The sequence below is a fragment of the Trichechus manatus genome, unplaced genomic scaffold (assembly GCF_000243295.1).
Source record: "Trichechus manatus latirostris isolate Lorelei unplaced genomic scaffold, TriManLat1.0 scaffold00015, whole genome shotgun sequence".
Lineage (NCBI taxonomy): Eukaryota > Metazoa > Chordata > Mammalia > Sirenia > Trichechidae > Trichechus > Trichechus manatus.
The window spans coordinates 14,065,040-14,089,241 of record NW_004443951.1 but is presented as its reverse complement, the minus strand read 5'-3'; the positions used below and the strand labels follow the sequence as shown (position 1 = coordinate 14,089,241).

The following is a 24,202-nucleotide window of genomic DNA, read 5'->3' as shown; positions in this document are numbered from 1 at the left end:
TACATCCTTCTCCAGCTCTGTCCAGAACCCTCTGTTGTGATCCTGGTCAGAGCAGTCAGTGGTGGTAGCCGGGCACCATCTAGCTGTAGTGGACTCAGTCCGGTGGAGGCCTTAGTAGCTGTGGACAGTAAGTCCTTCCGACTAATCTTTTCCTTGTATCCTGTTCTCTTTATTCTCCCTTGCTCCCGAAGGGATGAGACCAGTGGAGTATCTTAGATGGCCGCCCACAGGCTTTTAAGACCCCAGACACTATTCACCAAGGTAGAATGTAGAGCATTGTCTTTATAAACTGTGTTAAGGGCATAGAACTTTTAAAGTATTAAAATCTTAAGCTTTTAGTGCTTGGAGGGGGTCTTGCAGGAGGGAGGGAAAAAGGACACAAAGGCTTAGAGGACACTGAGCCATTTGTTATTGGTGGTGGAGAAATTTGGGAACAGATAAGGGTGATATTTGAACAACATAATGTAATCCACCAAACTGTACTTGTCAAGATCGTTGAAATGGCAGATATTTTGTTACAAATACTTAAACCACAATAATTTTTTAAATCTGTAAAGATTTTTATCTTTTCTTTGCACTTGTTGAGGATTTATCCATATTCATCAAACTCATGAGATTGTCACAAACAACAATTTATTTTTTAATGGAATATGCATCTTTTATAGTGACCTGAGTAGGGATACTTTTATGTTCTCCACAGCACTAAAAAAGCTGAAATCCTAAGGTTTTTGGGATGAGCAAGGAATGAAAAAGAGGTCACAAATTGGTGACTTACTTAGCTAAATCTCTCCCCAATTGTTTTGTTTGGCCTTCATAATATGTTTAAAAAAACTTGAATTCTAACATTTTAAAGTTTAGGATATACATCAAAAATAACCACATTGTCTTTTTAATCTCATGACCAGCAGGTCATATATGTCCAACCTATGTTTTCTGCCTTGGGTTTGTTGGGAAGCCACGTTCCCACTAACAGCATGTGCAGCCATCAGGCAGGGACCTGGTTAACTTTGGAAACAGGTGTGTGCCACAAACTACTGTTTTTACAGGCTGTTGTATGAGCTGGTGCATTCTGTAGGGGTATATGTCTCCCATCAAACCTGCACATGTGTCCACAGTGATGCAGCCCACCAATCTACCCCTAGAGTCAAGAGGGACACGCTCAATGATTCAGCATGCATTCCATTAATGAAAAAAGTTATCAAAAAATTTAATTGAGTCATGAAAGGGTTAAATCTGAACTTTAGCTGGCATTGGGCTTGTACCTTTATATAAATTCAAATTCAGCTGGTCATAAGTATTATTATCACTTTTAGATAGAGCAGACATTCTCTTACTTACCACAGTCTGTCAGGCTTAGTTTTCTTATGTAGCTAAGTTCCTTCCCTGCCAGTCTCTATACATGCATTTGAGTTTGTTACCCATGGTGTAGGTAGATGTATAATAAACCAAACCAGGGAAAGGTTTAGCTCTCTCTTTACAGTAATATTTAGTCATGGCTATCAGGTTTAGGTTCTCTTTGGAGGGCAGGGCCTCCAATTGACGGCAACGGGTTATGTGTATTTTAACTTTTCTTCACACGGTGGTAGTACAAGTAGCTAGTGTTTGAAAATCAAGTACTTTGAAATGCCAGGGTGTCCGTGGGTTGTGCAAACTGCCAACAGATTGGAGGCTTGAGTCCACCCAGAGGCATCCCAGAAGAAAGGCCTAACGATCTACTTCTGAAAGATCAGCCATTGAAAACCCTATGGAGCACAGTTCTACTCTTACACACATGTGGTCACCATAAGTCAGAGTCTGTTTGAGGACAACTGGTAATATGTGCCAAGCACTATTGTAAATACTTTAAATGAACTAGTTCATTTAATCCTCAAAACCTTTGATGTATAAATACTGTTATTCTGAGACACAGATTGAGTAACTTGCCTCAGGATGTACAGCTAGTCAGTGGTGGAGCCGGGATTTAAACTCACTTTTCTGACTTAAGTTGTGTTCATTAACTGCTGAACTATCTTTGAAGATAGATCCTAGTCATTTTCAATTTGGTTATCCAAACAGCAACAGATAATTTCTTGGGGTAGCTATTCTTAGCCATTGAAAGACTTATTTTTTGTGATCTCTAGTGTTTTCCCTGGAACACCTATGTGCTGGCTACTTGTTCCCTAGGTCTGAAAAGCTTTCTATTTTTCACTGTTTCGTATAGGAAGAGATTGCTACAAGTTCTAGTTCAGCATGTAGGTCAGCTTTACAGATAAGATGATAACTTGTTTAATAGCTAATATTGGGAGGCAATTAAGGAATTAAAGGAGAGAATGTTGGACTTTATATCTCACATCTAAACCACTTTTATCCTGTTTTTATATGGGCTACAAACTAAAATTTTTTAAAATTGTGCATTAGGTGGAAGTTTACAGTTCAAGTTAATTTCTCATTCAAAAATTTATACACATTTTGTGACATTGGTTGCAATCCCCACAATGTGACAGCACGCTCCGCCTTTCCACCCGGAGTTCCCTGTGTCCATTTGTCCAGTCGAAGAGCTGTTTAAAGGATTGGTTTAAAAAAAAAAGGCAACAGACTATATGTTACTTTGCAAAGCCTAAAATGTTTAATGTGGGTTCTTAGTAGGAAAAGTCTGTAGAACTCTGGAAAAGTGATTGCCAAGTCTCTGGTCCCAGTAGATCTATTTCTAAGCCATAGAAGTCATGGGTCCATAACATGGATTGAGTGCTTTGGTACTTGGGGAGGTTTAAAGACTTTGGTGGTATGCTGCTTACAAAGGAATTGGGGAGAGGGGATTGAATCATAAAAACACTTAGTTTCCAAGTTGTGATGTGTCATTGGCAGGCTAAAAATCACTATGTATTGGTGACTTGTGTACAGTACAGTTCAAGACTGATTTTATGTGCTGGTTACATTAGGCACTGATCTCTTAAACTGGCCAAAAGTTCGTTCATGTTCACCCAGTCACTGTTATGTGATTTGGAACAGGAATACTCTGTCACCATGTGGTGACTCCTCCCGTCTCCTCCCAAAGCAAAACACTCGATCTTAAAATCTCCTAGAATAGAAAACCAGTTTATTCACCTTTTGTTTTCCTAGGACTAGGGCGGCAGTTGGTAAGTTTTCTACCCTCCGTCTCAGTCATTAGAAACATCTGCAGTCCAGCTCACCTAAGGCAGAATAGTAGAAAATGTGAGAAATAAGAATATGTCTGTCAGGGTGTTTAACACAGAAAATAAAAAGGTAAGTGGGGTTTGTGATTTTGCAGTGTCTGCTGGACATAGAAACTGTCCTGGTGTATGAATGCTTAGGTTGTGGATCATATATAGAAGCTAAATCCTGGATATATAAAAACATCTACAGGATTATAATTTGTGCAGTTAGGCAAATTGTGTGTTAAAATGGCATGGTGTGGTGATCTGGAACAAGCTAATAGAATGAACCCAGCCCACTGCCCTCAGAATCAATTTTAACTCATATCAACCCTAGAGGATAGAGTAGAACTGCCCCCATCTTTCTCTTGTAGAGTGGCTGGTGTATTCAGACCGCTGACCTTCTAGTTAGCATCTGCGTGCTTAACTACTCTGCCACCAGGGCTCCTAGATAATAGAATAAGAGCATTTAATTATCAATAGATGAATATATATGGTGAGCATCTCATCAAGGCAATACTGTAGATTGGCTAAACATTCTGTTTTATAAAATTTTAGGATATATTTTATGCGTGAACAGATAAAGGTTATTTGTGCTTTAGAGGTGGGAGGGCAGTCAAACATGGTGAACCTGCCAGAGTAGTCCTTGAATTTGGATAGATTGGGCTATGAAAAACAAACGGCGAAACTTACAGATAGTTTTTAAGACTATGTTTTAGGCAGCTGTAATTAAGTCTTTGAACTGTTAGTTTCTTTTGGAAGGATTAATTTTTTAATCACCTTTTTTTTTTTTTTTTTTTTTTTAAGAATCTTAGTCATGTAAATTAGGCCTTTTCATATCCTGTTCCTAGCCCAGCCTTGATGGACTTCAGAATGGACTCCCATAGCAATTTGACTTTTCTTCCCCCAACATATTGTGTGTGTGGTAAATATATAGATAACAAAACAGTTGTCACATGTACAGTCCAGTGACATAAGGTTATGTTCACCTTGTTCAGCTGTCACCATTAACCATTCAAAATTTTACCATCACCCTTAACAGAAAGAAGCTCAGTGTCCCCTAAGCGAAATGGCTTCCTTTCCCTCTCCCTTCTGCCCGACCCTGGTAATAAACTTTGATCTCTATACACTTACTTATTCTAGTTATTTCATATAAATAGGATCATACAGTATTTGTACTTTTGTGACTGACATGTCACTCAGCATAATGTTTTCAAGGTTCATTCGTGTCATAGCATATATCAGGACTTCATTTTTCTTTATGGCTGAGTACATTGTATTTTCTGTGTGAACCACATTTTGTTTATCCATTCATCTGTTGATGGATGAACATTTAGGCTATTTCCATGTTTTTGCTATTGTGAGTAGTGCTGAAATGAACATGGGTGTACAAGTATCTGTGTTCCTGCCTTTAATTTCTTTTAGGTGTATACCTAGGAGTGGAGTTGCTGGGTCATATGGTAATCCTGGAGTCCTTGAGTGACCTAAATGGTTAAGTGCTGGACTACTAACTGAAAGATTGGTGCTTCAGACACACCCAGATGCTCCTTGGGAATAAGACCTGGTGATCTGCTTCCAAAAGGTCGCAGCCTTGAAAAACCCGATGGAGTAGTTCACTGCACACATGGGGTTCCCGTGAGTCGGAATCGACTCTTTGGCAACTAACAATACCAACAACATGGTAATTCTGTTTAACTTTTTGAGGAACTGCAAGACTGTTCCCACCAGCAATGGATGAAGGTTCCAATTTTGAGCAGTTTGACTTTTGCTGCCTGTCCTTAGGGTTTGACAGTTAGGTATATTTTATGAAGTGTTATTGTCTAGTGCCATCAAGTTGATTCCAACTCTTGGCAACCCCATGTTTTACAGAGTAGAATTGCTCTATAGGGTTTTTTTAGGCTGTAATCTTTACGCAAGCAGAGCACCAGGCCTTTTCTTGCGTAGTGCTGCTGGGTGGGTTCGAACGGTCAGCTTTTCAACTAGTAGTTAAGTGCTTAACCATTTGCGCCACCTAGAGACTCCAGTTCATGACATAGTGGCAGTTAATTCCCCCTCCTCTGGCAATGCTGGTTGCCTTTCTCCAAAGATATTAGATATTCAGTGATCAGAAACCCACCACAGTTGTGACTTGGGAAAAATCAAGTGTATGAGAAAGCATCGTTTTCTGTATTTCTGAGTTGTTTCTATAAGTGAATAAAATTTCCAGATTATATTTGTACATTCTGACTAGTTTTAAGATCCATATTCTGGATAGACTTAGTATTAGAGTTTAGAGCTGGCTATGTGTTTATACCTTTGTTGTGCTATGTTAGGAACTTTTGAAGAGGCTGAGCTTCCTGTTTCTTTACATCCCAGCAGTCTTTCTTCCTTTTTAGCTTTCTTCTAACTTAAAATGATATCACCTTTTTTGCTTCAGCCCCTTGCTGTGTGTGTAATTCTTTCCTTTTTTTTTTTTTTTTTTTTGGAAGTCAGAATTGTGTCCATATTGGCTTAATAACAATGAAGACTGTACTGTAGTTCTAAATTGGAGCCCTGGTAGCATAATTGTTAAGTGTTTTGCTGCTAACCAAAGGTTGGCAGTTTGAACCCACCCAGCAGCTCTGCGGGAGAAAGACCTGGTGATCTGCTTCTACAAAGATTACAGCCAAGAAAACCCTATAGGGCACTTCTGCTCTGTCACATGGAATCACTATGTGTTGGAAGCGATTCAGTGGCACCCAACAACAACAACAACACATACTTCTAAACAGGTGACAGAACCTGTGATGTGTAATTTTCATTAAAAATTTTCAGTATTAAATATTGCCCTTGTTTTGCAACAAAAGTTGGAGTAGAATATAGTGGAAAGATTACAGTTGACTGCAGGAGACTGGGAGAAGGGCTGATTTGTGATATATAGGATGATGATGTTAGTTGCCCTCAAGTCAGTTCTGATACATCGCAACCCTGTGTACAACAGAACAAAACACTGCCTGGTTCTGTGCCATCCTCACTTTCACTGTTGGAGCCACTGTGTCAGTCCATCTCATTGAGGGTCTTCCTCTTTTTTTTGCTGACCCTCTGTGTTACCAAGCATGATGCCCTTCAAGGACTGGTCCCTCCTGATAACGTGTCCAAAGTACATGAGACACGAAGTCTTCTAAAGAGCGTGTCTTAGTTATCTAGTGGTGCTATAACAGAAATGCCACAAATGGATGGCTTTAACACATTTATGTACTCACAGGCTAGGAGGCTAGAAGTCCAAATTTAGGGCGCCAGCTCTAGGGGAAGGCTTTCTCTGTTGGCCCTGGTGGAAGGTCATCAATGTTCCCCTGGTCTAGGAGCTTCTCAGCACAGGGACTCTGTGTCCATAGGATGTGCTCTGCTGCTAGCACTTCTTTCTTGGTGGTATGAGAACCCTCTCCTCTCTGCTCCCTTCTTTTTATCTCAAAAAAGATTGACTCAAGATAAAACCTAATCCTATAGCTTGTGCCCCACCTTATTAACATAACTTCCTCTTTAACATCATTTAAAAAAAAAAAAAAACTAGTCAATTCTGACTCTTAACAACCGTGTGGGACAGAGTAGAACTGCCCCATAGGGTTTCCAGGGAGCGGCTGGTGGATTCAAACTGCCAACCTCTTGATCAGCAGCTGAGCTGTTAACCATTGTACCACCAAGGCTCTTTAATATCATAGAGACTAGGATTTACAACACAGAGATCCCAAATTGGAGGATAACTAGCCACACAATACTAGGAATCATAACTTAGCCAACCTGACATCCATTTTTTGGGGGACACAGTTCAGTCTATAACAGAGCATTCTGGCTGTATTTCTTCCAAGACAGATTTGTTGGTTCTTCTGGCATGCTATGGTATATAGGTATGTAAAACCAAACCTTTTGCCGTCGAGTCGATTCCAACTCGTAGCGAGCCTGTGGGACAGAGTAGAACTGCCCCGTAGGGTTTCCAAGGAGCGACTGGTGGATTTGAAATGCCAGCCTTTTGGCTAGCAGCCAAGCTCCTAACCACTACACCACCAGGGCTCCGTATAGGTTAATACTGTTGGAATATTCTAGACCTGTGCTGTCTAATATGGTAGTCATTAGCCACCTGTGGAGCTGTTGTGCGCTTGAAATGTGGCTAGTGCTACTGAGGGAACTGAATTTTTAATACCAAAACCGATACTCATTCAGTTGTTTGTTTTATGTTCTCGAAGTGTAAAATATACATCAGATTTTGAAGACTTAGTATGAAAAAGAAATGTGATATTTCGATTTTTTATATTGATTATACCTGTTAAAATGATAGCATTTTTGGGTTAAATGTACTATTAAAATTAATTTCACCTGTTTTTACTTTTCTAATTATGGCTACTAGAAAACGTATTTAGTTTGTGTTGTATTCGGTGAGACCTCGTGGTACAATGGTTAAGTACTCTTCTGCTAACTGAGGGGTTGGTGGTGCAAATCCATCCAGCAACTCTTCGGAAGAAAGACCTGGCAATCTGCTTCTGTAAAGATTACAGCCTAAAAAAATCTCTATGGAGCAGTTCTCCTCTGTCACATGGGGTCACTATGAGTCAGAAATCCACTCGAAGGTACCCAGCAACAACAGCATATTTCTGTTGGACAGCAGTGTTCTAGAGAGAGGGCTACAATTAAAATGTTCTAAGTGGCAGCAGTATGAATGGGCTTAGGTTTGATTATTGTGTGCATGTGGGAGAAGGAACTCAATTAAGCTTTTTGTTTTCTATAACAGCTGAGTAACACGTAAACGTGTAAATGAGATGGGAGCCCAAGGGCCCCACCCTGACAGAAGCCTCTTGAAGGAAGGGGAAGCATGATGTAATCAGTCATGCATGTTCACTGATTCATGCACATGCATTGATTAAGGCTCCAGTAACTGTTAAAAGAGACCCTGAACCTTGTTGCTTCTTGGGAGGGGATTCCTGGAGTGGCGAGAACATCATACCCTGGGGAGCATAGCACATCCCTGGGGATGGTAGAAATCTGCCATGACCTCTCCCAGACCTTGCCTTTTGTATCTCTGCTTATATCCTTTCTGGTCGTAATAAACGGGTAACTGTTTAAGTGTAGGTAATAGTCTCCATGAGTTGTGGGATCCATTATGGAGAATTAACCAACCCACAGGGGATGATGAGCTAACAGGGTCTGGTAGGACAGAGTCCTAACTTATGAAGACTTCTAGCTCTGGATGGCTGGTCTGAAGTTTGGGGAGTTACGTAGACACCTAAGCCTGTGGCTCATACCTGATGACCTGGCTCAGGGTGGCTGGAGATGGGAGTATGACTTAATTCTGGGTGGTTAGGGTTAGAAAGGAAATACCATGAAGGTGGCTGGTGATGAGAATTGGAGATGTGGCAAAGTGAAACCTGGGTCCACTTCCAAATGGAAATTGGATTTATGGTGGCCCTTGCCACTCAGTGATAAAGGTGGGATTTGCCCACCTTTCCCCTTTAGTAGCATCACAGTGTAACATTCACTAGGTTTTAAAAAAAAAGTGATAATCGGCACATGATTTGCCAGGTACTTTTGTAAGCACTTAGTATATAAATTCATTGAGTCCTTGCAAAAAGTTAATAGGTAAGTGCTATTATCCCCGTTTTACAGGTAAGGAAACTTGCCCAGGGTTACATAACTAATAGTAGGATAGCCACAGGAGCAATGGTTAAGCACTTAGCTGCTATCCAAAAGGTTGGCAGTTCAAATGTACCGAAGCAGCTCTGCAGGAGAAAGACCTGGTGATCTGTTTCCGTAAAGATTACAGCCTAGAAAACCTTATGGGGCAGTTCTACTCTTGACACATGGGGTTGCTGTGAGTCTGAATCAACTCAGCAGCACCTAACAACAACAAAGTGGGATAGCCAGGATTTGAACCTGTAGGCTCTTTGGCTCTGGTAACGGAACTCTTTACCTCTGTGTTCTCTACTGCCTTTCATATCTCTCTCTTTTAAACTGCACGTGGAAATTATGGCACTAAATTCTTAAACCACAGAAGAGATAGAGGTACCCCAAGGGTGCATCAGCCTTTTTCCCTTCCATAGAATTCTCTTAGCAAGATTAAGTATGACTTAACATACATAATGTGCAGGTATATAAGATAACATATATGCAGAAAACCATGTTTGATAATTCAGCTACTATAGTGCATTGAATGGTGGCCTTCTAGATTGAAATCCTTGAGGATAGGGCGACGTCTTATTTCATATCTGGCACTTAGCACAATGGCTGGCTAGTTAGCACAGAGTAAATAGTCAGCTTTATTAAAGGAATGAATGAGGCCTTTGGAGTTAATATCCTTTCTTTCTAGGCTCAATGGTGTGTGGAGGATTGGAGGAAGAGCTAAATAAGATGAAATAAAATGAAGGAAGAGAAAAATAAAAATGACAGTCGTTACAGTTTTATTTGAATAAGGTTTAATATTCTTAATACAGTTTTTAATCACTCAGCATCAGTATATCTGCACTGCATTCTTTGCTTCCACTAGATTATAAATCCCATAAGGATGTGAATTACTGATTTTGCATATCATGTATCCCCAGTGCCTAAAAGTGATTGTCACCTTCATTTTTCGTTACTGTAAGCAGTACTTCAGTTTCCTAATTTGTAGAGTGGGGGATTAATAATACTGCCTACCTCAGGATTATGACGATTGAATGATAATGGTATTTTGAAGCACTTGCCACAATATCTGGAACTCAGTAATGTAATCTGTTAATGTGTCTAGTTTTTCTCATTTTGCAGGTGAAGAAAAAGACATAGTGAGGAGAAGGAAGGTTACACAGCTTTCATGCTAGAATCAAGACTGAAAATTGGGTTTCCCGTTAGCAGTCCCTTGAATTTTTGAGTAGTCATTTAGCAGGTTGGAAATTACCCGTAGCCATGGAGTTGATTGCAACTCATGGTGACCCCATGTATGTCAGAGTAGAGCTGTGCTTCATAGAGTTTTCAGTGGCTGATTTTTCAGAAGTAGATTGCCAGGCCTTTCTTCTGAGGCTCCTGGATAGACTTGAACCTCCAACCTTTGGGTTAACAGCCTAGCCTGTTAACCATTTTGCACCACTTAGGGACTCAAGTTGCAAATACTGCATAATTATCCAAACCATAGTATTCTATCCTGGCTGAAATTGTATTCTTTGAGCTGTCAAATGTCTTCCTGAAATCCATATACACTTTGGCCATGATATAATCTGGTTTAGTGTCAGCAAAGTACATGAGTACTTTGTTGTTTGGCGTGACATTATTAGTGAACTGATGTTGCGTTCCACATAACTGTGTATTGTGTGTATTACCTACCTCGTTCGATTTTTAAGAAGATTGTCCTGTCTACATCAGTGGTTAAGTTAAATTTTCTAATATTCTTTGTACAATCTTGAAGTAAAATTTATAGATAACTCCTTTTATTTTTTATTGCAGTGTATGTTTTCAATATTAAATACCTGTTTGTACTGTACTTGACATAATGAACTCTAATCACTGCCACCACAAATATTGACCCAGATATTATGAGCAGTATTATCGTTCGTAATGAAAAATCCCTTTCCATTGGTGTTGCATTTCTAGTAAATTTAATACTTAATAAAACATTACGAAAATAATAGATTCCAGGCTCAGATAAATACGCAATTTCCTTGCATTGAAGTTGAGAAGGAGACCAAATAATTCTTTATATAGTCATCCAGCAAAGCCCGATCTTCCATTCCCCACCACCACCACCCTCCTGTTAAATGCAAATAAAGTTTTCCTTTCTTTGAAACAACTTTCAATGCCCAATGAGGTGGGGAGAGGACAGTATTGCCTCTGTTGAGAATCATTGTTCTAGACTTAGCACACCTTACCTATGCTCTGCCAGTTCTTGGATCATACTTCTTAGAGCCTTAGGGTTTGAAATTCAATCAGGTGGAGATGAGAACTAGTTAATGATAGCTCTGATCTGCTTATGTGATGCCTATGGAGCTGTTTGACAGATAGACATTATATCCAGACACCAATTTCATGACATTCAGCTAGCTTTAAAGGTCAGTTTTCAGTCACTTGCCGTGAGTAGTTTAGTAGCTTTTGCAGCGTTCCTGATTTTTTTTCCCCTTAATTTTAAGATTTAATATGTTCTTGTTCCCATAAATTAAGAGTATCCTTACGATAATCCAATGTATAGTTTTCAGGGCAGAATTGAAAGAAGTTAATTTTGTGTTGATTCTTTTGTGCATTTATTGCTCTATATATCAGCAAGGAGCCAAGAGTCAGTGCAACAGACAGTCAAGGTCACTCTTTGTTCCCTCTGTCATTAAATACTTGAGCTACTATTGGGCCTTTTCCACTCTGACCTACTGAATAAGGGGTGGGTAAGGGAAAGGTCACTAAAGATCTACAAATCTGTTTTTCCTCCAGTGGTTCTTGTTCCATAGTGTCATCACCTTAACCCCAATCTCAAAGTATTCTCCACTTCCTCTTCTAACTTTCAGTTGTGCACAAAGTTTTTCCCATTTTGCCTCAAGAAGTGTATCTCTTACATGACCTCTTAGTTTAGGTCTCCACTGATCCTGGGGTGGGCTTCTGAAATAGCCTTTATAACTAACATTCCTTAATATCAGCCACTAGATTTTATCTGATAGTCTTATGTCACATTCCTCAAGTTGCAATATTAAGGGATTCTATGGGCAAAAAATTGAACAACACAGGAAGCATAAAAAGAAGATGAAAGGAATACAGTCACTATACCAAAAAGAATCGGTTGACATTCAGCCATTTCAGGAGGTAGAGTATGATCAAGAACCGATGGTACTGAGGGAAGAAGTCCAAGCTGCACTGAAGGCATTGGCAGGAAACAAGCCTCCAGGAATTGATGGAATACTAATGGAGATGTTTCAACAAAGGGATGCAGCACTGGAAGCACTCATTCATCTATGTCAAGAAATGAAATTTGAAGACAGCTGCCTGGCCAGTCGACTGGAAGAGATCCATATATGTGCCTATTCCAAAGAAAGGTTGATCCTGTGGAATGTGGAAATTACTGAACAGTAATCATTAATATCTTACACAAGTAAAATTATGTTGAAGAGTGTTCAAAAAATGGTTGCAGCAGTACATCTACAGGGAACTGGCAGAAATTCAAGCTGAGTTCAGAAGAAGTGGAATGAAGGATATTATTGCTGATGTCAGGTGAATCCTGGCTGAAAGCAGAGAATACCAGAAAGATGTTTACTTGTGTTTTATTGACTATGCAAAGGCATTCAACTGTGTGGATCGTAACAAATTATGGATACCATTGCAAAGAATGGAAATTCCAGAACAGTTGTGCTCATGCAGAATGTGTACATAGACCAGGAGGCAGTCATTCAAACAGAATGAGGGGATACTGCGTGGTTTAAAATCAGGAAGGGTGTGTGTCAGGGTTGTGTCCTTTCACCATACTTATTCAGTCTGTATGCTGAGCAAATAATCTGCAAAACCGGATTAAATGAAGAAGAATGCAGCATCAGGATTGGAGGAAGTCTCATTAACAACCCGTGATCTGCAGATGACACAACCTTGCTTGCTGAAACTGAAGAGGACTTGAAGCACTTACAAAGACTACAGCCTTCAGCATAGATGACACCTCACCATTTTTTTAAAAAAAAAAAAAAAAGCTCACAACTGGACCAGTAAGCAACATGATGATAAAAGGAGAAAATACTGAAGTTGTCAAGAATTTCATTCTACTTGGATCCACAATCAGTGTCTGTTGTAGAAGCAGCAGTCAAGAAGTCAAACGATGTATTGCATTGGGCATGTCTGCTGCAAAAGACCTCTTTAAAGTGTTAAAAAGCAAAGATGTCACTTTGAGGGCTAAAGTGTGCCCGACTCGAGCCATGCTATTTTCAGGTGCCTCATATGCATGCAAAAGCTGGACAATGAATACGGAAGACCAAAGAATTGATGCATTTGAATTATGGCATTGGCAAAGAATATCGAATATATCATGAACTGCCAGAAGAAGGAACAAATCTGTCTTGAAAGAAATACAGCCAAGAATGCTCCTTAGAAGTGAGAATGGTGAGACTTCATCTCATATACTTTGGATATGTTATCAGGAGGGACCAGTCCCTGGAGAAGGACATCATGCTTGGTAGAGAGTCAAGGAAAAAGAGGGAAGATCCTCAGCAAGATTGACACCGTGGCTGCAACAGTGAGCTCAAACATAGCAATGATTGTGAGGATGATGCAGGAGTGGGCAGTGTTTTATTTTATACATACAGATTTTATCATCTGATAATCTTATGTCATATTCCTGTACTTAAAAGCCTTTGCTGGCTCCTACACCTGTTGACTGATTTGGACCTTTTCCCTCCCACACAGCCATTTTCCTTATGCTCCAGTGAGTCTGAACTAAGCTTTCATTGAACTTGCTCATTTTACCTATCTGGACATTTTTCTCCTTTAAGTCTTGGGGCAAATATTGCCTCCTCTAACAATCACTTTTAAAATTCTGAAGTAACTATTTGTTTAGCAGCAGTTTGACTAGACAAATGATTGATATAAAATGACATCTACTTAATACGAAGTGAAAGAGGGTTGTGTGTACTATTAGAAACGGTCATTTTTACCTTCTTAGTTATTTAGTACAGTGATTGGCACATGAGTGGTATGAATATTGGTAATATGCATTTTTATACTTGATTATGGTCATTTTTGTGACCTTGAAGAAAGTTGGGAAATGGGAATGATGAAGATGAAATAATTGAGGGTGAAGTAAGAAGGGAGGAAGCTAGTAATTAATAAAAGGAAACATCTCCTGTTTCTCTTTCTGCTAATAATCTTGCACTAGAGGTAAGGGTACACAAATAGTTAAGTGCTCGACTACTAGCCAGAAAGTTGGCGATTCAAACCCACCCGAGATGCCTTAGAAGATGGGCTGGCAGTCTGCTTCTGGAAGGTCACAGCCTTGAAACCCTTTGGAGCAGTTCTGCTTTGTACACATGGGATTACCATGTGTCAGAATTGAGCAGATGACAAGGATAGAGGGAAGGGTGGGGTGTGCTAAAACACTGTTAATGTTTAATAGGGTAAGGAGTGGTGGAGTATATGTTGTTAATTACCCTCTCAATAATGGCTTGCTAGATTACACTGATGTCTCAGACTTCTTGTTTATCCCTGGTCAGTGAGGCTCCAACTTTTTGGAACTGTTTAAAGTAGGGATCATGGTTACTTACTAGTTTTTTTGTGTTTTTCTTTTCTTTTCCTCTCTCATAGCTGATTGGCAGCCAGAAAGTCTCTGGAACAGTTGTAGGAAAAATGGGGAAAATGCACAAAGGTATTCTTAGTCTTTGGCAACGTGAAATGTTACCAATTCCTAACTTGTTCTACTTGGTTCTGTCTTGCAGGAATGACACCAAGGAAGATGTATTTGTACACCAGGTGAGTGCTTGTATAGATACTTATCCTCCTGGCTCAGGGCTTGTGAGAAGAAAAGGGTGGATGTCTTCTCAGCTACTCCTTGCAAAAGGTTATAAGTCTAACTACCAAACAGTTTTATGGTTCCTTCAGCAAGAATAGTAGCATGCTTAAATGTACACATTGAAACATTGTGTTCATGATTCATTTAATTAAAATAAGTATTTCAAGTTAGTATTTAGTTAATAGATGTAGCTTTTCTTTTTAATGTTGAAGTTGCTGTAGTCTGCACTAAATTTTCAAACCTAATTTCAGATGAAAAATAACCTCCATGAACCTAAACTTAAACTAATGATGTTGCTGTAAATATGTAAACTGGCAAGGCCAAGTGCTGTTAGGTGTACTGCTGTGGTGCGGACAGATCACAATAATCATGGGAAAAATAAGGCAAAGCTTCAGGGCATATTAATTTGAAACGGAGTCTGGAAAACTAGCAAAGTCAACATAGAAAAATCAGTTGCCATTGAATTGATTCTGACGCATGACGACCCCATGTGTGTCAGAGTAGAACTGTGCTCCATAGGGTTTTCAGTGACTGATTTTTCTAAAGTAGATCACCAGGCCTTTCTTCCTAGGTACTTCTGGGTGGACTCAAACTTCCAATCTTTTGGTTACAGCCAAGCACATTAACAGTGCACAACCCAGGGACCCCAAAGTCAGCATAGGTCCTTCTGTGTATTCTAAAGCACTTTGAATTGTAGAGCAGTTTTGGAGAACTTTGGCTGGCTTAAAAAATTCTTGTTAGTTTAAGTGAAAAGGCAATGTGGCAAAGTTTATAATTAGCAGGGACAAATTACCCAATAAGTAAGGTACACATGAGGCTTAATTGTGTTTACTTACTAATCTGTAGTGTACAATTTCATCTGTTTTTCACATCAAAGGTGAAATTGTGCACTACAGATTAGTAAGTAAACACACGTCCCATGTGTACCTTGCTTGCTGGGTAACCCAACCCTAGTAATTAGTCATTAAATAATTTTTAGATTGTCTTCCAGTATTTTGGAAGAAAAAAAACTACATAGGATCGGTGCTACATGCTGAACTTTCTCCTCAAGTACCATTTAAGGAGAACATTTTGAAAAGTCCTGAAGCATTAAGGAACTAAGATTATTGTTCAAAGTAAGTCATTGCTAAATGACTTAATTTTTCAAACTTAAGTATGTTGTAGGCTCCATTGGACTTATGCATCCTCACAGGTATGAAAAGGGTAGGAAAAACACGTTTTTATGTGTGTACGAGTGTACTATGCAGATATTTTTTTTCCCTACTAAGAATGCTGAAATATTATCTACTTGCATTAAAAATTACTCTGTTTAAGAACCTGTAACAACATTTTTGTTCTGTAACCCAGAAATCAAAAGACCTAAAGTCACTTCCCACACACACCTCTGTTTAGGCAGGTGTGAGGTTGGAAGGCACCATGCTTCTTAGTTAAGCATGTTGTAGGTTGACTCTTTTAGATTGGTGCTTTGTTAGCTTTCTGGAGTATGCCAGCATTCAGTGACAGTCAAGGGGAAAGCCAGGCCAATTACTAGTACATCTAAAACCCTATCAGATAATCCCAAGGTCAAATGTGTAAGTATGAAAACACTTAAATTCTAATTGTAAATGAATGTGGGACTGCTCAGAGAAAAAGTTTATCTTAAATGTTTATTTTATGAAAGTGGTATTCATTCTTTGGGTAAAGACAACTTTCCTCTTGCATGTTCAAAAGAATATGCAGGTTTAGGAACAAAATATCACAAAGCTTGTCAGGTTTTGCTTCCTGTCAGCAACTATCAAGGGTTTGGGTTTGGGGAAATGGAAGATATTGACTGAAATTTTAATTCTCCATACTTATGCTATCCCCTATGACTGCAGGTAATTGAAAGTTGGCTATATTATGTAAAGATATGAAAACTGTGGGACAGTTTAGATGACAGATGAGATCATTTATTTGACTGAACTTAATGTCACCCAGTTATACTGATTCACAGGGTGTCACCAGTATGTTTTCCTCTTTATTTTGGAAGTGGTTTCAACATTTAGTTGTTTCTCAGGACTGTCCGGCTGCGCAGGTTTTAGTGGCGTATCAAGGAGACTACTGTTCTGAGCAACTTAGCCTAATTGCCCTCAGATTTGTTGGTTGTTCTGCCTCCTTTAGAATGGAAAAGCATGAGTGATCCTGTAATAGATACCACTGTGACCTAGTGGAATGAACATGGGATTTGGAGTCCCAAGACCTGGATTTAGAAAAGTCCCCACTCTGCCACTGACTAGCTGCGTGACTTGAGGCAAGTCACCTAACTTTTTAAAGCCTGTTTTATTATCTGTAAAAAAGGAGTAATAATACCTCACATCGTCTATTGTAATGAAGATTGAGTAGGTAATGTGTGAAAGAAAGTTTGTAAAACCGTTACATAAAAATGTGTGAGGTATTATTCTTCCCCTTTTACTTTTCTGTAACAGTCCGGAGAAGTATAAGTAATAACATCTAAAATGTGAGGTTTATTGTATTCTGGGGAGGTAGTAACCAACTGCTCTATGCAGTCAGGTAATATAAAAAGTGGCATAGTGACTCGTGAATTGCATTTCCATTGAAGCATTATCACAGACAGGTTGGAAGGAATTTCAGTTGACATTGGTAATTGAATTTAATATGGTAACACAGGGACAAAGTTGGTTTGGTTAACTTTGAAGCATGCAAAACCAAACTTGCCTGTCATCTAAACTGGCACCATGTGGGGCTAGCATCTACTTTTAAGTGCAGTCTTTGGGGGATAGATGGATATCCTCATTTTGTTCAAAGCCACATATAATGCTTTTGCAGGAAAGCATTTGTTAAATATATTATACTATGGTGTTTGTCTTGAGTGTTAAATTGCTTGTTTTAGTTTTGAAAAAAGTGGTAAAATGCTGGGGCCTTGTAAGATTGGCGTATTTTGGTTGAGTTTGGGGGTAGCATTGGTCCCTGCTTTCCTTAACTTACTGACAGTCTGGTCTGATTTTAAGCTAATTTTAAGATAAGTGTATGTCCAACCTAAAATAATATTGACTCTGGTACATTTTAAATGAAAAAACACGTTATTCTCCCCTATTAATCTATTTTTGGAATGTGATATTACTAGACTGCCATAAAGAAGAATAACCCCAGGAAGTACCTTCGCAGTGTAGGAGATGGAGAGACTGTGGAGTTTGATGTTGTTGAAGGAGAAAAGGTGAGGATGCTTTTTGTGTAAAGGTTTGACTTCAGTACAGAAATATTTTGGAGATCTTACCCGTTCGGATGGTGGCTCTAATGTGGATGGATGGGTCAGGTGACTACATGAACACAGGTGCATCAAGCCTAATGTACTGGCTGCAGTTAGAGAGCAATCTCTTCTGAATCGTGAGGAATGGATATTTAGTCATTTCTATGTACCCCTGGCCATGTTACACCTTTTTTGCTTTGTGTGAATTTTGTTGGGAGTATACTGATTCCTTTGTCACTATTAATGTATAATGACTTTCGTAGGGTGCGGAGGCAGCAAATGTTACAGGCCCTGGTGGAGTTCCAGTGCAAGGCAGTAAATATGCAGCAGACCGTAACCATTATAGACGTTATCCACGTCGTAGGGGTCCTCCACGCAATTACCAGCAGAATTACCAGAATAGTGAGAGTGGGGAAAAGAACGAGGGATCGGAGAGTGCTCCTGAAGGCCAGGCCCAACAGCGCCGGCCTTACCGCAGGCGACGGTTCCCACCTTACTACATGCGGAGACCCTATGGGCGTCGACCACAGTATTCCAACCCTCCTGTGCAGGGAGAAGTGATGGAGGTAAGTTTCACCAAAAAGAAAAAGGATCAGCAGCAGTTATCTTTTGATAGGACCGTATTTTAACCGTTTTCTGGAGGTTCTCACCTACACTGGGGCTGTTTCTCATGAATGTAATTTCTGGTCGTACTGCATTAAACTGAATGTTGATATTTCCCTAAGAAGTTTGAAGGACATAATGATTCTTCTCATTTGTCTGTGCTTTCAATGAGTGATGAGTGTCACCCATAAAAGTTAATTTTAGATGGATTAGAAGCAAATTTCCTTTTATAAAAAGATTAATCATATGGAAAGTACCTTTTGATTCCTAATAAGAACCAAAGGAATTAATTTATAGTATTACCATAATTAGTAGATGATTTGAACCTTTGTTTTGGGACTCTTCTATGTTCTTCTGTGTTGTCTAGTTGGATTTTTACTCTTAGGTTACTGATCCAGTAGGCTTGATTTGCATTGTCGTTTCAGGGTGCTGACAACCAGGGTGCGGGAGAACAAGGTAGACCAGTGAGACAGAATATGTATCGAGGTTATAGACCACGATTCCGCAGGTATGGTTTATATTAACCTGCTTGTTTTAAAAATTCCTCAAGTGGTGTATGTTCCAACTTAACAATGGAAATCAACAGCAGCATGCATTTCCTGCAGTCTTCTTGAGTCATTTTTATCTCTTAATACTTAACATTTTCTGTTGTCAGATACTCAAGAGGTGAACTTGCATTTTCTTTGCTGACACTGGTTAAAAAAACAGCTTATATAGATGAGGTCTACCCTATTACAGTTCTGCTTAGTTTTGTTACATATCTTTTGGACCTGCTTCATTTGGGACGGAAGAAGGTAAAGGTAACAGTCATTTCAGCATTAGGAGTATCTGTGAACTGCACCATAGCATAAGTAAAGAATCAAGAAAGTAAATTTTACTTCCTGAGATGTCGTAATTTTCCATTAATCACTTCTCAATCTGTTAACTTTTTTTGTCATCCAGAGTTGCAAAGTGAAGTCATTCCATTAAGAAATTTACATTTTTGTACCCACTGAAATATTTAGAGATAATGGGGTATTACGTTGCGACTTACTCCACAATGTTTCAGGAAAAACATTAAGAGAGGATGATAGTGGTAAAATGTTCACATTTGAGGAGTCTGGATAAAGAGCATATGGGAATTGTCCTGTTTTAGCAACTTTTCAGAATAAAAAGTTTTAAAATGTTTATTTCAAAATAAAAAGGTCAGTGTTTGTTTAAAAACAGTTACAGTTTTGGAAAAAGAAACCCAGTCACAGACTAGCATGAAAACAACCAACCTGCCTACTCAGGCATTAGAGAATCCTTTTTAACATAATTTAATAATTTATATATTATTAAGGTGTAAAGCAATTGGAGGAAGGCACCATGTTTAATACATGCTTCAGTGCATTTTGAGGCAGTGTTCCCAGTCCCACAGTGGTGGGATAGAATGGTGCAGTGGCTATTTCTTTTAAGGATCTCATATGAAACTGTTGAATTTCCAGATGCGATCCTTAAAGCTGACATGTAGGAGTCAAGGTTCAAACGAATACAGTAATAACTCTTCTTAACTGATGATCACCTACATAGTAGCCTTAACTGTAGATGCCCAAGGTATAGCTTGTGCTGAGTTTCAATTCATGAAAATGAGCTGGGGCCCCAGCTGGTTCACTAATTACCATTGGTAATTTCCACTTCTAAGCCACCATGATAACCCTGGCTTCACAAAGTTTTTGAGTATAAGCCGTCAAGAGATAGTGTTAGCCTTGTACTTAATGTTGGAGACAGGTAGAGCCTTCACTGTCCAGTGGTAGATTGTCCATTGAACCATTTGAGTAAAGATTATTTTTTAGAGTTGGTCTAAAATAGGCTCTTGTGGCAATCTATTCATTAAGTCTACTGGTGCCAACAGCAGAATCTTTGTTGTACCTTTTTGTTATGCTGTAGAACTACCTGAGTTTTCTGCAGTTCCATTGGTGTCCAAACTTCAGCCAGGAACTCTGTGTTCAAATGGGTGGTAAATGAAACAGATGCTGTTCCTGAAAGTCTGCTGTATTAAATGCTGTTCCAGGTGTTCAGTATAGCAATGAACAAAACATTCATCCTTCATGGAGCGTACCTAGATAAAGAGACAAAAAAAGAAAAATAAAGCTCCTTGTCTTATCAGCCTTTTTAAGGAGTTTGGCTTTTACTCAGAGAGAGATAGAATGCCATTGGAGGATTTTTTATAGGATTATATACAAATGAAGTTGCTAAACAAGCAGTTAGATATATGAGTCAAGTTCAAGGGAAAGGTCTAGACTAGGGATAAAAAGAAAAAATCATTAACATATGAGCCTATGGGTAGTGTTTAATACCATGAAGTTCGATGAAATCAGCAAAGCAGTGAATATAGTGAAGGTATGAGCCCTAGCACATTTCCACATTTAAATGTCACAGATAGAAGGGAGGTTCCAGCAGCTGAGCCCAGAGAGGTTTAAAGGAAAAGAAAGTGAAAATTTGTTGGTGCTAATAGGTCAAATGATTTTTAAAAAAAAAAAACCTGGCCGTTGGATTTAGCAATAGAGAGAGCATCAGTGGAGAATGATGAGTAGGATCATGGAGTGGTGGGGGTGAAATCCTGATTGGTGTGGATTTAAGAGCAAATTGAAAGAGACATTTGAGACAGAGTGAAGTAGAAGTTTTGCTGAAAAAGAGACAAATGGAGGGGCAGCAGTAGAAGGGGACGATTGTAGGAAAGTGACTACTGGAACTATTTTCTTGAGATACAGGGTATGATTTTGGCCGTAAGTAGAGGGATTGGCTTTACTAAGAACTTGGATGCTTCAAGTTGATGGACGTTTTGGATTGTTTCCACTTTTTGGTTATTATGAATATTAATAATTTGTATGCAAATTTTTGTGTAGACATACATTTTTATTATATCCATTCTAGTGAATGGGAAATAGTTTCTCCTTGTGATTTTGACTTGCATTTTCATAATGACTAATGATTGCCTTTATTTGTATGAAGAGGACATCTTTGTTTCTTTGGTTTTGATCACCTGCCTTTTTTAACAAGTGTTCATCCCTTTCAGTCTGTCTCAATCCTGGTTGCTAGGACGCCCATTTAAAAGTAACATCTAACGTGTTGATGGCGCTGTGCCACTATTGGGTACTTCACAATTAACTTTATAATAGATAATACTTGGCACAAAAAGTTTTCTAATCCTTTAAAATCAGTTTTTAAATACCTGTCTTCCAATTTGTACTTCCATCTCCTTGTACAAAATCATCACCCTCAGTTTGTGAAATATAGTAACTAAGTTTGCTTCTTTTGTTGCTGCTAAATTGCCTGCAGATCACTTGATAGATGGAATGATGGCCAGATTTGAGATTAGTTGAGTGAACCAAATATTAACACTGTAATACTGGAGGAATGGTTAAAGAAAGGTTTTATCACTGCAGTTTTGCACAATGTTGGTTCCAGGGGCCCTCCTCGCCAAAGACAGCCTAGAGAGGACGGCAACGAAGAGGATAAGGAAAATCAAGATGAGACCCAAGGTCAGCAGCCACCTCAACGTCGGTACCGCCGCAACTTCAATTACCGACGCAGACGCCCAGAAAACCCTAAACCACAAGATGGCAAAGAGACAAAAGCAGCCGATCCACCAGCTGAGAATTCGTCCGCTCCCGAGGCTGAGCAGGGCGGGGCTGAGTAAATGCCGGCTTACCATCTCTACCATCATCCGGGTAGGTAAATTTATGTGGCCTTCTGGCTTTTGAGCATGGCATTCATAAGTGTGTCCACCTCATTTTATTAATACGGAAGATAAACCAGTTCGTCGGGTAAGGAAGCTATTTTAATCTTAAAATTATCTAAATATCCCATTTTAGGAATGTTGAGTATCAAAGCCATACTTGGCCTTTTGCAGCCACCTCAGTTCTAACACCAGGAGGCTTGCCTTCACACGGTGTATCTTGCATGTTAAAGCCTTTTGCCAACTTTTCTGAATGAATTCTGTGATTTCATCAGTAAACTAATGAAGTCTTGCACAAGTTTTTCTAAGAAGTATATTGTTTTTGTTATTTATATTTCACTTTCAGAAAGAAGTGGGATAACTGCTAGAATTGATAACCTAGATGATGGTGGCTAATATAGTCTATTTGAGGAAAGTGGCAAGTTTGACATCTTTTAATAGTTTGTGAGTTTCTTCTTTTGGGAAAAACAGAGACAGTTTTTATGTTGTTCCTAAGGACTTCTAAGAAAATGTTGCTCATGCCTTGCTTAAAATGCCTGTAAGACAAATAATTCTTCTAGCGGGTCAGATAAAGATACATTTAGGTTCTTGTTAGTATAGCTTATTGGCTCACTTGTTCTTGTTAACCTTAAACTCCAAAATTAAGGTATTACTTTGCATTCAGCTTTCTACTTGCTACTGAGAGGCATGTAATTGTCTGGCTCTGGAATTACTTTCAACCAGTGGTACTTTTTTCTTTCCTCTGTGCTATGTTCATGCATAAGGCCATCCAGAACCCACAGGTAACCATTCTTATCACACAGTGATGTCCGCCTGTCCCTGTTGTAAATCACTGTGTTGGGTTAAACCAATATGAAATTTGCTAATGCCTTTCTATATTTAGCTAATGTGATCTGGAGCAATTTGGTATACTAAATGAGCGTTGCAATTAATTGTGCAAGATAATCTTTAAATTTTTTTTTCTTTACAGTTTAGTCATCCAACAAGAAGAATATGAAATTCCAGCAATAAAAAATGAACAAAAGATTGGAGCTGAAGACCTTAAGTGCTTGCTTTTTGCCCATTGACCAGATAACTAGAACTATCTGCATTATCTATGCAGAATGGGGTTTTTATTATTTTTACCTAAAGACGTCTCTTTTTGGTAATGACAAACGTGTTTTTTAAAAAGCCTGGTTTTTCTCAATACACCTTTAAGGGTTTTTAAATTGTTTCATATCTGGTCAAGTTGAGATTTTTAAGAACCTCATTTTTAATTTGTAATAAAAGTTTACAACTTGATTTTTTCAAAAAAGTCAACAAACTGCAAGCACCTGTTAATAAAGGTCTTAAATAATTGCCTTTGTGTATCTTTCTGGCTTGTTTTATTTTAGATTATATGTCCTTTAGCTGGTTATAGGACACCCCCTCCCCCCCCATCTTAAAACAGTCTGCCAATAGATGAGACTCACTCGTAATTTCTCAGGGGAAATTTTCTTAAAATCTAATTGAGTGACATACCTGGGCCTCATACTAAAAACCAGAACATTTTTACTCTGATAATCTGGCCATTGTTCATTTAAAGAAACCTTGTTGGCAGTGAAAACTCTAGGTTGTTTTTGTAAATATATACTGACCTGGTTCTGTTTTCACATTTTTTTCTTACCCTATACATGGACATGTAATTCAGTGTCTTTGGAGAAAACATACTTTGGGCAAATAAAAAATGTTTTTAAAAAGGGAGCTGGAAGATATTTAATTGGATTTTCTATCCCATATCTCTCTGTGTCTCACATTTTAGCCTACGAGGTAGGGTAATCATGTTTTCCAAACAGAAAATGGTTTTGAGGAGTTTTTAACTGTTTCCTTAAGAGCGATAGCAGCCCTGGGAGCTATTTAGCTTTGAAATACAGGTAGTCCCCAACTTATGACATATTGAGGTTATGGCAAACTGCACTTATGACCATCTGAGTTTATTTTTTGTTTACACCTTATGGTTAGTAGTAATATATACTACATATAGTGTTGCAGGACATAATTTGCTGATGTTCTCAGAAGTTCAGTGTACATACTGATAATAAAAAGCAATAATAATGAAAACCAAT

At 38.9% G+C, this 24,202-nt stretch overlaps 1 protein-coding gene across 1 annotated transcript in view; it reads left to right on the top strand.

The window, feature by feature from the left end:
- Positions 1–23,456, top strand: part of YBX1 (Y-box binding protein 1) — a 33,617-nt gene extending 10,161 nt beyond the window's left edge. The window contains exons 6-11 of the mRNA XM_004371872.3: positions 14,516–14,549; positions 17,693–17,782; positions 18,079–18,381; positions 18,844–18,926; positions 21,848–22,110; positions 23,089–23,456. Of these exons, the coding sequence (XP_004371929.2) occupies positions 14,516–14,549; positions 17,693–17,782; positions 18,079–18,381; positions 18,844–18,926; positions 21,848–22,079 (742 nt within the window). The 3' untranslated portion in view covers positions 22,080–22,110; positions 23,089–23,456. The remainder of the gene's footprint in view (positions 1–14,515; positions 14,550–17,692; positions 17,783–18,078; positions 18,382–18,843; positions 18,927–21,847; positions 22,111–23,088) is intronic.
- Positions 23,457–24,202: the final 746 nt, after the last annotated feature.